At 40.8% G+C, this 15582-nt stretch overlaps 1 protein-coding gene across 1 annotated transcript in view; it reads right to left on the bottom strand.

Moving 5' to 3' along the window:
* LOC150085058 (selenoprotein N-like) overlaps window positions 1–14287 on the bottom strand; it is a 58383-nt gene extending 44096 nt beyond the window's left edge. The window contains exon 1 of the mRNA XM_090376451.1: window positions 14135–14287. Coding sequence (XP_090232577.1) covers window positions 14135–14287 — 153 coding nt within the window. The remainder of the gene's footprint in view (window positions 1–14134) is intronic.
* Window positions 14288–15582: the final 1295 nt, after the last annotated feature.

Here is a 15582-nt window from a genome sequence, read left to right as displayed (position 1 = left end):
TAATCAAGTCACAAAGGAGGTTAGGTAGGCGAAGGTAGATTACGAGAAATTTTTGGCAAAGGATGCTAAGTAAAACAGCAAGGATTTCTTTACTTATATAAACTCTAAAAGGAAGGGGATGAATCTGATTGGTCCACTTGACATAGATGGTTCGACTGTTGATGATCCTGCTCAGATAGCATACAAACGGAATGAGTATTTTGCATCTACATTCACACATGGGGAGTTATTAAGGTTTGAAAATGCCAGATTATCAAATTGTAGCAAGGTTCTTAATTATTTTGTAATAACTGAGAGCAAAGTGCAGGAGAAATTGTTGAAGTTAAACATAAGAAAGGCACCTGGGGCGGATGGGATCTATCCAGTTATATTAAAGGAGGCGGCAAAGGAAGTAAGCAAACCCTTAGCCACAATTATGAGAGCTTCTTTGGATTTAGGGGAGATACCCATAGACTGGAGATGTGGAAATGTATCCCTAATTCACAAAGGGAGATCGAAGGGTAACACGACTAATTAGAGACCAGTTAGTTTAACTTCTGTTCCGGGTAAAATAATGGAGTCGCTGGTTAAAGATGCATTGCAGGATCATCTAGACAAGACTGCAATAATTCAGACACAGCATGGGTTTGTTAAGGGAAAGTCTTGTCTGAAAAATTTGATTGGTTATTATGATGTAGTTACAAAGGAACTGGATGCAAAAAATAATTTTGATATCAATACTTGGATTTCTGGAAAGCTTTTGGCACTGTTGCTCATGGAAGACTGCTGTACGAATTGGAGTAGAATGGTATTAAGGGTCAATTGCTACAATGGATAACAGGATGGTTGAGTGGGAGAAGACAGAGGGTGGTAATCAATGGGTGCTGCTCTTCGTGGATAATGTTATCAGTGGAGTTCCATAGGTTTGGTGTTGGGTCCACTGTTGTTTTGTATATTTATCAATGATATTGATGAAAGTATATCAGGATTAGTGTCGAAATTTGCAGATGATATAAAGGTTGGCAGGGTTGTTAATAACAGTAATGGCAGTGTGCTACTGCAACAGGATCTAGAAAATTTAGGCAGATGGGCTACGAAGTGGCAATTGAAGTTTAACCTTGACAAATGCAAAGTATTGCATATGAGTAGCAGTAACCCCAGTGAAACGTACCAACTGTGTGGTACTACACTTAAGGTGGTAGAAAATGAAAAAGACCTGGGAGTAATTGTGCAGTCAGATATTAAGTTTTCTGAGCAGTGTAGACTGGCTGCCAGGGCAGGTCATGGGGTTTTGTCAATGATATGTAGGAATTTTGCTAGCATGGAAAGGAGGTGATTGTCCCTCTGTATAAGGCAATGGTCAGGCCACGCCTTGAGTACTGCGTACAGTTCCTGAGGTCTCATTTTAGGAAAGATATAGATTTGCTTGAGCGTATACAGAGAAGGGCAACAAGATTGGTGAGGAGAATGAAGGGATCCTCTTCCCGAGAGAGGCTTAAGTTCTTCAAATTGTAATGGCTGGAGACTAGGCACCTGCGCGTTGATCTGATTGAGGTGTATAAGGCCTTGAATGGGTTGCACATGCTGAATTCTGATGGGATTCTTCCACTGGTTCAGATTATGTAAATAAGGGGGCATAAATTCCAACTAAGGAATGACAGATGTAGAATAGATGTGCGGAAATTTGCCTTTAGCCAGCGGGTGCGTAATTGCTGGAACAAACTTCTATCTGTCGTTGTGGATGTTGATAGGTTAAATTAATTTAAGGGGGAACTGGACAAATATTTAGAGGGAATGGTTGTGTGAATTTTTCTTTTTTTTTGGCTGATGTTGCATAAGCTCGTACACTGCTTTATTGCATCACATGCCACTACTACTAATTGCAACTATCGGTACTTTTGAAAACGCAATAACATCGAGTTTACTACCCATTTATAATTGCTTGCAGTAATAGAAAAGCCCAATAAACCGGTAAGTGCAAATTGTTTTTATTGTTTTATGGTCGTGACTTCCAGAAATGTGTTTTAGAAAAATGTCACAAAGGTGTTCAAAACTGGTTCTTATAACAGAACATATGATAACGATGAAAGTGCAGTGCATTTCAATGATTTGATTTCGTAACTAATACAATTTGCACTATAAAAACGACCTTTTAGAGAGTTACATAGTGAAAATTTCAACTTCCGAGATCGTGGAACGAATTACCAAAAAACTGTGTTATTGGGTTCTGTACTGTACGTAGAGCTTTTGCCGCCCGGGGCGGTCAATGAGTTTGTCGCCCCTCTCAATACACACCAAAGATACTACAAAAAGTCAAAACGACGTATAGGGAAATAAATTAAAACAGTATGTTTATTTTTGAAGTAAAATTTAATTCCAACATTCTAAAGTGTTATTTTTCTTGCTTTTCTGTTAGAAAAATCGTCCACTCGGTTCAAGTGCCGCCCGGGGCGGCCCTCCACCTTGTAAACCCGGGAACTCGTAAAGTGAGAACTTGTAAACCCGTGAACTCGTAAAGTGAGAACTTGTAAACTCGAAAACTTGTAAACCCGGGAACTCGTAAAGTGAGAACTGCCTGTGTTGTATAGTTGTACACCGATGAGCCGAAACATTATGACCACTTATCTAATATGATGTTGGTCCTCCACGTGCAGTCAAAGCAGCTCGTACCTAGCGAGGCATGGACGCTACAAGATTTCGAAATGTGTCTTTTGGTATCTGGTACCAACACATAACCAGCAGATCCTTTAACTCCTGTGAGGTCCATGGTTGAGACACTGCAGATCGGAGTTGCTGTTCCAACACTAACCACAGATGCTCGATGGGATTGATGTCTGCGGAATTTGGAGGCCAGGGAAATACCTGGAAGTCTTCCTCATGATCCGCGAACCAGTCTCGAACAATCCGGCGGAGGTGTGGCATGGTGCATTATCTTGTTCAAAAACAGCACCGCCAGAGAAGAAAACCGTTGCTATGAAAGGGTGAACTTGGTCAGCAATGATGTTTAGGTAAGTGTAAAGTGTATTATGTCTAGAGGCACAAGGGGTTTCCACCATCAGAGCATGTAGCGCTTTGAGTGTTGATGCAATTCCATTTGGAAAATATGTCGGGATTCCGATCTTTATTTTCATCCTTTTAATCTCCCATACGGTGGTTGCAATAGTTTCTTCGCCAAAGCAACCATACAGTGTTCATCCAAACTTTAATCCTGACAGAAATAAATATACACTGTGCTGCCACTTTATTAGGTACACCCCTGCTGTGCGAACAAATGGTCTGTCCCACAACGTTGCAAGTCACATGACCACAGTTGTGGATATAAATGTAGCAGAACAACCTTTCTAGCAACAGTTAAGAGTATAAACCGTAGCAAGAATGGGGAACAGGAGTGATCTAACGGACTTCGAACGTGGCATGGTAGTAGGTGCAAGACGTGCTGGACAAAGCATTTCTGAAACGGCAGTTCTCCTTAAAATTTCACGCACCACAGTTTCAAGGGTGTATCGAAAATGGTGCAACGAACAGAAAACATCCTCTCAACGGATCTCCTGTGGAAAAAAATCGCTTGTTGATGAGAGAGGTCAGAGGAGGATGGCTAGAATTGTGCAAGCAAACAGACGGGCCACAGTGTCGCACATCACGTCAGAATACAAAATATCGCAACGGACCACTACTCGCCCTTTGCCGCAAATGGGCTACAACAGCCGACGGCCACATCGCGTAACTTTGTTATCAATGAAGAACAAGGGAGCACGCCTCCGGTGGGCACAACAACACCAGCACTGGTCTATCGAGGATTAGAAAACAGTTGTTTGGTCTGACGAGTCGAAGTTTCTGGTGCATCAAGTTGATGGCTCAGAAGTTGGCGAAAACAACATGAATCCATGGACCCATCATGTCTGACGACTACTGTGCAAGGTGGTGGGGCGTGTTATGGTGCTGAAATGTTTTCTTGGCACACGTTGGGTCCATTGATACCCATAGACACGTCCGAATGCCACATCGTACCTAAACATCGTTGCTGACCAAGTGTATCCGTTCATGTTGACAGTTTATCCTCAGTCAGATGGTTACTTCCAGCAGGATAACGCGCCGGTGCACAAAGCCTGAATCACTATGGAATGGTTCCAGAAACATGACAATGACTTTTCTTTTCTGTAGTGACCCGCTCAGTCCACGGATCTCAATCCTATTGAACATCTTTGGGATGAGAAGGAAAGGGCTGTTCGCTGCAGGCCTACACCTCTGTCGAATCTCAAGGAACTACGTGACAAATTCATGTCTGCATGGCATTCCATTCCTGCATAACATTTTTAGCATCTTCCTGCGCTGTCTGTTGCGATGACAGAGTACATTGCAAACAACAGAAGGATTTTATTTATTACTCCTTTAGAAGTGCAAAAGTAGACGAACTAAATCCGAGTGATCATTACAAATATGAATAAAGAAAAATTGTCATATTACGGTCACCCGATAATCATCTCATCAACCCATATGTATTATGAACGTTAATTCTGTGTATTCTTTGATCGGAGTTGCTCAATTTGCTGGGAGAAACACCCAAGTTTCAGGGAGGTGACCTCTCTATTTTTGCCTGACAATGACTAATTCAGCCACTGAGTGAAAAAGAGCCATTAAAAGTTCCTCATGTCATTCGAACCCGGGCCTTTTCCACCTAATGTGAGGAAGATGGCGATTACAACCACTATGCTAACCCGCAAAGACTACAAAGATGAATAATATCCGATCAGTACATATGAGTTCAAAGTGCAACATAACGCATTATTCTAATTGGAAAAGTAGGATCCTCCAACCCGTTATTTCAAACAGATTGGAAGAACCTATTTCTAGGACCACACGATTGCTGTTGGCTGGAAATTATTTGTTTATCTAGATAGTGTGCAGCCATAGTGGGATGCGCCTCGTCAGAAACAATTTTCAGAAAATCCGTGGTATCCAAATATTTCTCCACAGGTGTCAAGGGGTCCGAATGTACAGCACCAGCTTGTATTGTTGAAAAAAACCCCAACCAAATCAAACTATTATATTAGGGTCACCCGGTAATTTCTTCCATATACCCATGTGTATTGTGTCTGTAAATTGCACATGTTCTCCGGTCGATTTGCCTGCTTTGCTGGACGATAAAACCTGTTTCTGGGCAAAAAATCTTGCCATCTAAGCGTGAGACCGACTAACTCATCCAATGTCCATTATAGTTCCTCGCGTCATCGACAGGATTCGAACCAGGACCTTTTCCATCCGGAATAGGAAGGATGGTGACGATACCACTGTACTACTGCGCAGACTTGCATTGTTAACATAAAAATAAAATAAAATAAATAAAAAACAACAAAAAAATTATTTATTAGGGTTACTCGTAACTGATTACCTCAGTTATGTGTATTGTGTCTGTAAATTGTTCTCTGGTCAATTTACCTGCTTGGCTGGACAAAAAAACCTGTTTCTGGGGAGAACTAACTCAGTCACGAGTGAAAAATGCCCATTAAAGATCCTCCTGTCAGCTGATCCGGATTTGATCATCAGCTGCGATAATACCCAATATGTGACAAGATACTGCGAATTTTGCATTCTGAAATGGCTCTTTGGTTACACGCAATATACAGACATAATACAAGGGACTTGAATATCCATGGCCCAGTTCTCAACAAAGATCTAAACGCCATCAAAAACATCACGGTGTAGTAACCGATATCGAGTAGTGACTACAATGTCAAAATATGGACAGTGTCCAATGAGATTGCTGGGGAGAATGAGCTGGTTCTCTCGGGTAACTCTATTAAGTAACATCCATAAATCCTTTGAATACTTCCCGGTTAATACAGTCCAAGAAATACCTCCGGTGCACATCAGTTCCTTTTGTTGAAAGTGAAGCCAGAACTTTTTCCTTTGACAACAGAAACTTCTTTGGACACTACCTATTTTTTGACATTGTGGTCCCTATCCACTATTGATTTCATCACTGTGAAGTTTTTAAAGTGTTTGTATCCTTGATGAGAACTGAGCCAAGGATTTAAGGCCCCTTGTACTTTCTCTGACATGCTAGAATGAGTAATAATCTGCTGGTTCAAAATACTGTTTCCACATGGTACACAGCCACTCAGTATTTACAATCTATAAGAGATAATTCAGTTTGAAGTCGCCCATAACGAGACAATCACACCTGCTTTCCCATACAGATGGCCTAAAGAAATTATTGTCACATTCCTCAGAATCGTATGGTCTGTAGTACACCACTTTCGTTTCCTTTTTAGTGCAAGTCAATTAACACCCTGCTCTTCAAGACTGAGTATTGATTATCTCCAGTGGGTTCCAGAACCATTCCATGAATTTAGAAGTGCTTCCCTGAACCACTGGAAATCATTGCTGCCTGATATTCTGTATCATTACTACCATTAGTTCGCGGGAGTAGCACAGTTTATAATCACTATCATCCCCACACAGGGTGGAAAAGGCCCGTATTCGAATCCTGTCAATAACACGAGGAATTTTTATCGACTTTTTTCATTCCGTCGCTGAGTTAGTTGGTCTCAGGCGTGGACAGCAAGGTTTTAATCCATGAAACTATGGTTTTTCGTCCAGCGAAACAGATAAATTAACCAAAGAACACACACACAATTTATGGACATATGTTACAGGTACTGGGGTGTAATTATTGCTTTTACGACCAATGCGATAGGTGGCATGCTTGGCTAAGCTTGAAGTGTGACCATATCCGTAATTAGGTGCTAGTGAATTCACAGTGGAATGAAGGACGGATCCCCTCCCTATTAGAAGAGTGAACCCCTTCCTTGCGGAGTCGGATCTTTAAGGTGTGTTTGTGTTGCTTTACCGCCCGAAGTGGTTCTTCCCCGTTCGAACCCTAGGCCCCACAAATACCCAAAAAATCTAAATGTTCTTATTACTGTCTTCTTTCAGATAGATCCTGACCTTATTTGTATTCATTAACCTTATTCATGGTTGCATTCCTTTACTAGCAGTCGGATATTAACTAAGGAAGTACACAGAGAGGCCACGTTATGAAAAAGACCCATAAAAATTCCTCACGTCATCGACGGGATTTGATCTCATTCCTTACGCTGACTGAATCTTCAATGGGAAACGCGATACACCAAGAATTTTGAAAAGGGAGAACTAAAATCAGTGAAATACTGATTACTAATGACATTAAGAGTAGGAGACCGGCGGAATTACTTGACAAGTACAGGTCACTGATGAAAAAAAGCCGTGAATTAGGGTTGAAATTGAAAGTGTCTGCAATTCTGCCCAGACACGATAGGAGGGAGTATATGATGAGAGCCCTGTCAATCAATTCGGCCCTGGAAAGATTGTGCAGGGCTCAAGGGGTAGAATTTTTTTCAGCCTGGTCTGTATTTGTTAACAGGAGAGACTGCTTCTACAGGGATGGGATACACTTAAATAGAAAGGGTGCAAGAATGTTTGCTGATGCTATCGAGGCAATGTTAGGTGGGTCGGAAAACTGCTAGATTGGGGGGATACAAGGCCTAATAGATTAACAGTAGCCACTGGCAGAGGTGAAAGTGATTCTTGCACTGCTTCTATTGGAATGAGCCGCAGCCTGGAAAATAAGATGCAGGATATTTCAGAGACTGCTGGGAATCATTGGGGTACAAGTAAACACATGGGTTGTGTTAGGGTAGCTAAGAAAAAGAACAGGTGCATGTATACTTGTGTGTACACCAATGCTAGGAGTTTAGTAAATAAATTTGATGAATTTGAGGTATTGCTCAAAACATCAAAGGCAGATATTGTGGGGATTTCAGAGACGTGGTGTCACACAGATATAAGAAATGCAGAACTGGAATTTGGGGAGTACAATGTCTACAGAAAGGATAGACAGGATAGGAAGGGAGGAGGGGTTATGCTATTAGTTAAAAAACACATAAAATCCAAGGAAGTGAAGCCAGTCGACATCGCTGGACAGTGCAGTGTCGAGTCAGTTTGGTGTGACATAAGCATTGGGAGATCAAAATTGAGAGTAGGAGTGTGCTATAGGCCTAATGACTCTGATGAGTATAATAAGAAACTGTTCGGAGAAATAGAGTGGGCCAGTAAATCAGAGAGTCTTATAATGGGGGATTTTAATTTCCCAGATATTGACTGGAATTTGGGGGCTGGTCACTCACACAGTAGCAAGGCTTTTGTGGATTTATTGGATGATTGTTTTCTACATCAGCATGTTCGGGAGGCAACTAGAGGGAGTAATACTCTTGATTTGATTATCAGTAGTGATTCTTCATGCATTAAGAATCTGCAGATAAATGAACCACTTGGTGGCAGTGATCACAGTGTGCTGAAGTGGGAGTTACTCAAAGAGGTAACTACCATTAGGGGTAAAGGGAAGGGGTATTGCTTTCGTAAAGGCGACTACAATGGACTGAGACAGTATTTAAATTCTATACAGTGGGATCAACTGATGATATTGCCAACAGCAAATTCAAAATGGGAAGCATTCAAAGAACTTATCGTGGAAGCTACTAGGCTTTACATACCAACTAAGAAATATTGTTCAAGGTTTAGGCCTAAATGGTTGTCAGATGAACTAATGAGGCATATGGCAGAGAAGAAAAATGCATGGGATACATACAAATTAACACGTGACACGGACGCCTATGATAGATACAAGTTGATCTGTAACCAAGTTACAAAGGAGGTTAGGCAGGCGAAGGCAGATTACGAGAGATCCTTGGCAAGGGATGCGAAGAAAAACAGCAAAGAGTTCTTTACTTATGTAAACTCTAGAAGGAAGGGGATGAATCAGATTGGTCCACTTGAGATCGATGGGTCAACTGTTGATGACCCTGCTCGGGTAGCTAACAAACTAAATGAATATTTTGCATCGACATTCACACATGAGGAGTTATTCAGCGAGGGGAATGCCAGAGGTGTATTCAACTCTAGCAGTAAGCTAGAGAATCTTGTAATAACTGAGAGCAAAGTGGAGGAGAAATTGTTGAAGATAAACACAAGAAAGGCACCTGGGGTGGATGGGATCTATCCAGTTATATTAAAGGAGGCAGCAAAGGAGGTAAGCAAACCCTTAGCCATAATTATGAGAGCTTCCTTGGACTCAGGGGAGGTACCCATTGACTGGAGATGTGCAAATGTGACCCCAATTCACAAAGGGGGATCAAAGGCTGACACAAGTAATTATAGACCTGTGAGTTTAACTTCTGTTCCCGGAAAATTAATGGAGGCACTGGTGAAAGAAGCACTGCAGGATCATCTAGACAAGACTTCAGTTATAGCTAGGACACAGCATGGTTTTGTTAAGGGGAAGTCTTGCCTGACCAATTTGATTGGATACTATGATGCAGTCACAAAAGAACTGGATGCAGGGAATAACTTTGATATTATATACTTGGATCTTAGAAAGGCTTTTGATACTGTTGCACATGGAAGACTGCTGCACAAATTGGAGCAGTGTGGCATTGGAGGCAAGTTGCTGCTATGGATAAAGGGGTGGTTGAGGGGGAGAAGACAGAGAGTGGTAATCAATGGACACTGCTCATCGTGGACTAATGTTATTAGTGGAGTCCCTCAGGGTTCAGTATTGGGGCCTTTATTGTTTTCTGTATTTATAAATGATATTGATGATGGTATATCAGGCTTAATGTCCAAGTTTGCAGACGATACGAAGGTTGGCAGGGTTGTCAAGGACACTACTGACACTATGCTGCTGCAATAGGATCTGGAAAGGTTGAGCAGATGGGCTTCGAGGTGGCAAATGAAGTTTAACATTGACAAATGTAAAGTACTACATATGGGAAACAGCAACCCCAGAGCAACGTATCAACTCTGTGGTACTACACTGACAGTGGTAGAGAATGAAAGGGACCTGGGGGTGGTGGTGCAGGCAGATATGAAGTTCTCTGAGCAGTGCAGACGAGCTGCAAGAGTAGCTCATGGTGTATTGTCAATGATATATAGGAATTTTTCTAGCAGGGATAAGGAGGTGATTATTCCCTTGTATAAGGCAATGGTCAGGCCACACCTAGAGTACTGTATACAGGCCTGGAGGCCTCATTTCAGGAAGGATGTAGAGCTGCTGGAACGAGTACAGAGAAGGGCAACTAGATTGGTGAATGGGACAAAGGGGTTCTCTTACGAAGAAAGGCTTAAGTTTTGCAAATTACAGTGTCTGGAAACTAGGCACCAGCGGGGTGATCTGATAGAGGTGTACAAAGCCTTGAATGGTTTGAGCATGCTCAATGCTGATGGGATTCTTCCTCTAGCTCAGAAAAATCACCTGAGAGGGCATAAATTCAAATTGAGGAAAGACAGATGTAGGATAGATGTGCGGAAATTTGCCTTTAGCCAGCGGGTGGTTGGTGGGTGGAACAGACTTCCATCCCTTGTCGTGGAAGTTGATAGCCTAAATAAGTTTAAGGCTCAGCTGGACAGGTATTTCGAACGAACAGAGGGGTGAAGTGGAAGTGGTTATTTTTATTTATTTATGTTACTTTTTTTTTCTTTTTTTTTTTTGGCTGATGCTGCATAAGCTTGCTTTCTTGCATCAAATGCCTCTACTAATGCTAATGCTAATGCTAATGCTACTACCTTGAGGTTACTTTGAGCACGAATTTTTATACAGCAGGTTTTACGTTCCATTAATGTCTTTCATAACTAGTCGAAATTAGGATTTATGTTAAAAGAAAATAAAGGTGGTCCGTTGCTCCGCAACACATAATACATATGGGCTTATAAGTTCGGTCTTTGGTGGTTTTAATCTGACAATTATTTTATACTCATATCAATGTGAGTTAATTATCAGTCAGTAGAACCATGATTCATGTTGACTAGCAGTTGACATTAATCCACAATTTGTGTTGATATGGATTAGAGGATCTTGTATGACGTCCTCCATGATTTGGGCATTAAACTCATTTAATTTTACCATTAAATATTATTTTTAAAAAGTTTTTGTTATCTTCGGTTTACCAGTCTGTAGCACCCATTAACGGCATCGACTACCAGCACACTGCATCCTAAATGAACTAGCCTGTTGTACTCCCATAAGTGTGTTATTATTGAAAAAAAAATAATAATAATATAAGTATGCAATTTCCTCTTAAAGTTATAGTGAAAATAATAAAACTATCTTTATTTGTATTTTTAAATACTCCAAAACCAGTTCCTTCTCCATCAAAATCGAGGATGGATTTTATTGCTCTGCAAATCCTAGATAGCTGAACGTTGTATAATCAAGACTATTTTCAAGAATTTATCACAACGTACGGGTATTTATTTAGTTCACATGTTGTTATATAGACCTACAGTAAAAACATTTCAGAAAACTTCCATCTACTATACGAGTAAATTGATGAAACGTGCTGGCTTACCCGATAGATTAGAAGGATCCAGGGTTTTCCTACGCTATTGCTGATGATTTGTTAACAACTGATTTCAGGTATTCGTTCCAGAGTAAGTACTTCTGTATCTTTCTTGCTGAAATTAACGCCTAAAGGATTCTGCAATTCTGTTTCTCCAGATTCTTTCAGGCAATGCTGTAGTTGTAATTGTACCATTTTAGGCCACATTGAGCCGAATATAATATGTCTGCAAATTGTGTGTTCTATGATCGATGCTGTTTTTATGGATGAAGAACAGTAGTTTCCGGGAGAAAAAACCACACTAGCCTTGCCTGAAACAGAGTAAATCAGCCACGTTGTGAAAAGACTCATAAAAATTCCTCCTGTCATTAATGTGATTCGAACTCAGTTCTTTTCCATCTGGTGTGGGAAGGAGAGTGATTATACCAACTATGCTACTCACACGGATAAGCAATGCTGATTCTTCTTATTATTTATTCATATTCCAAGTGGACAATAAGTGAATAATAGTAATCTAGGGAGAGGAAGTAGAATTGGTTTAAGATCTAGACTTATGTAGACTTAGACTTTATAAAGACTTAAGTATTACGATTCTATCTGATATGAAATTTTGCATGCAGTGTAAACAAGCGGTTAGATGGGCACATTGTGTTTGGTCCATGATTTATAAGACCTTTGCTAGCAAGGAGAAGGATATTATTATCCATCTATACAAGTCAATTATTACACCGCATTTGGAATATTGCTTTGTTTGGAGACTGCATCTGAAAAAAAACACACGGAGCTTCTGGAGAGGGTACAAAGAGCTACATGGTTAGTGATGAGTGCAAATGGTTGCACATATGAAGGACGACTGCAAAGTTTGACAAATAGACATCTAAGAGGAGATCTGATTGAGATGTGTAAGGCACTGAAGAGATAATTAAAATGAATGAGGAAGGTCTGTTCTCTGTAGGTGAGACAATAACTTTCTTGTCTCACCTACAACATAAAATTTCAATCAAAAATATAAAATCTCAGAGAATAACAGAAGACCGGTTCTCATGAAATTCGCAATGAACATTTGATCACTAGAACAAGTTTCCTCCCAAAGTGCCAGAACTAGTGAGTCTGACGAAGTTTAAAGTGTAACTGGATGGCTACCTCGTAGGGATGGGAATAATACGGAATTCTACTTTATTATTTTTATTTGGCTGATACAGAAAAAAAATCTTCTTTCTGTCAACGGTTAAATTTTAAGTCACCAAATTTAATCTGAAACTCTTTTCCTATGCTCACTCCCCTTAAAAGTTTATCCTTCATGCACCATTTTCTTAAAATTTGGAAACATTTATACGCCTTGTAGCATATCTTGTTTAAAATCGACAAATTCCTAGAATTTCTTATTATGTTCCAATGACTGTTCTATGATTTGTTTTAGTGTGAATATATGATTGTTACATTCTGTGTTTGGACTAAAATTAGAAATGTTCTTCCCCAAAGTTACAGTTAGCAATACATCTAAACCTCTTCTCTAAGTTGCACAGATTTCATATGGTATACCACGGATTGAAATTCCAGGCCAATTTCCAAAATTTTTATCTCCCTTTTATATTTTGACAAAAATGTCTTGCAGCAATCTTCTGGAACTTGGCTAGCCCTCACCCTCGTGGTAGCACAGTTGGTAGGATCGCCGCCCTCCCCGCACCGGGTGGAAAATACCTGAGTTGGAGCCCCGTCAGTGAGGGAAAACATTTTATATGCCTTTTTCAAAATATGACTGAGTTAGTCGGTCTCAGGCGAGGGTAGCATGTTTATTTCTCCCAGAAACTCCGGTTTTTCGTCCAGCAAACAGAAAATCGACCACTGAACACACACAATTTATAGACAGTATACACGGAGAAATGTGGCTTTGGTCGCCGATGCTCCTAAAATCCTTTACAACATCTGGAATTTGTCCTTGGGGAAAACGACTAGTCCTAGGATTTTAGGCGCATCGGGAACTTAGGCCATATTGAGTATATAAAATATGACAGTAAATTGCGTGTTCTGTGATCAATTTCCTATTTACTGGATGAAAAACCCAAGTTCAATATGAAAAACCAAGCAACCCTCGTCTGAGACTGACTAATTCAGTCAATAAAAGGTCCATAAAAATTCCTCACGTCATTGACGGAATTCGATCTCAGGTCTTTTCCACCCAGTGTGAGGATGATAGTGATTATACCAACTGTGCTATCCATAAGGATGAAAAACAACTTCTGGATAATGTGAAACAGCCACCACGAGATTAGTTTCCATCCAATATTGGGATTTTGGGTATAATTTTATCTACACCTGAGACCTTCTCATGCCTAATATTTTCCACGGTTTCGTACCTCAATAATGGAGATAATGTCCATAATTCGTCCAAATTCAATATTTTCCTCATTCAGGGATATCTTCACTTCCTTTGTATAGCAATTTAAAATATTTAAGGGGCGATCATTTAATTCGCGGACAGGTGCAAGATCTTATCTTAATCTTCTGTGCATTTTTCCTTCTCGAAATACTCTCCATTTAACTTTACACAGTTTCGCAATCCGTCGTACCCGCGCATTAAACGCTTCTCGCAAGCCATTTTTCGAAAGCCTGCGAAGTGCTTCCGTTGTGGCTTCGCGAACATCGTTGTCGGACGTTAAACGCTTGCCTCTCAGAGCTTTTTTCAGACCTGGAAACAGGAAGAAATCACAAGGGACTAAGTTCGGTGAATAAGGAGAATATGGCAAAAGCTTGGCACCTATGGCAGTGATCACTTCTTGTACAATATTAGCCGTATGGTGCTTGGCGTTGACTTGATCGAGAAACCACTCCACATCGGAAAGTTCTTGACCTTTCTCACGAACGGTGTGGCGAAGTTTGATTCTGAAAACCTCAGAGTATGCTTCCTTATTCTGAGTCAAACTTCGCCGCGCCATTCGTGAGAAACGTCAAGGACTTTTCAATGTGAAGTGGTTTCTCCATCAAGACAATGCATTTCTCACGAATGGCGCAGCGAAGTTTGACTCTGAGAGTATGCTTCTTTATTCTCAGAGTCAAACTTCGCTGCGCCATTCATGAGAACCTTCAAGAACTTTCTGGTGTGAAAAGTAGTGTCTGCGCGGGGTGCACAGTGGTATCGTCACCGTCCTCCAAATCGACCATAGAATGCACGCAATTAACAGACATAAGACACACAGCACGGCAGATGAACTTATTCGTGTGGCCTAAAAATAATAGTTTAGTAGGGTTTTTTGTCGTAAGACCCTTGTCCCTTCTTTGATGTTATCAAGCCACTTTTTTCTTTGTCTTCTTTTTGCTCTTTTGCCTTTAATCCTCCCTTTCAGGATTAGTCTCTGCAGGTCATATTGTGGGCCTCTTATATGCCAGAGGTAGGCAGCCTTTCTCTTTGCAATTGTAGTTAGTAGTGTCATTGTGGTTGCCCTCTTAAGGATCTGCTCATTGGTGACCTGATCCGTCCACAGAATTTTGAGCATTTTTCTGAGCGTCCACATCTCGAAAACTTCCAGTTTCCTGATTTCTGCCTTCCGCATGACCCAGGGCTCACATCCACATAGGAGAGTGCTCCATGTGTAGCATTTGGCCATTTGATATCTTTTCTGGAAATACATGTTCGTGTCACAGAGGAAGTTCTTAAGATTCTTAACTACCTCTTTGGCCATACCGATTCTGCTTCTAATGTCTGCGCCTTGGTCATTATTATTTGTAAAGATCTTCCCTAGATATTTAAAGCTACTCTCTTGTTCGATGGGGGAGTTTCCATAAATCAAACCAAATTATTATATTAGGATTATCCGTAATTGATTACATAAACCCGTATTTGTGTCTGTAAATTGCGTATGTTTTCTGATCGATTTGCCTGTTTTGCTGGACGAAAAACCCCAGTTTTTTGGGGGGGATCTTGCTATCTACGCCTGAGACCAACTAACTCAACCACTGAGCGAAAAAGCCCATTAAAGTTCCTCGCGTCATCGACTGGATTCGAACCCGGGCCTTTTTTACCCGGTGTGGGAAGGACGATGACGATACCACTGTGCTATTCGCGCAGACGGGGGAGTTGCCGCACCGTATTTTGATTCCAGGCAAAGTGTTTTTGCTTATGACCATAGTTTTGGTCTTTTTGGCATTAATTATTAAGCTTATCTGTTCGCTGGCTGTTACCACTTTGTTGAGGAGTGTTTCTAGCTTTTCGTCTGATGTTGCAATGAGGGCA

This window comes from Mastigoproctus giganteus, chromosome 6 (genome assembly GCF_048544385.1).
Source record: "Mastigoproctus giganteus isolate SK-2022 chromosome 6, ASM4854438v1, whole genome shotgun sequence".
Classification (NCBI taxonomy): domain Eukaryota; kingdom Metazoa; phylum Arthropoda; class Arachnida; order Uropygi; family Thelyphonidae; genus Mastigoproctus; species Mastigoproctus giganteus.
This window is presented reverse-complemented; position numbering and strand designations above follow the sequence as displayed.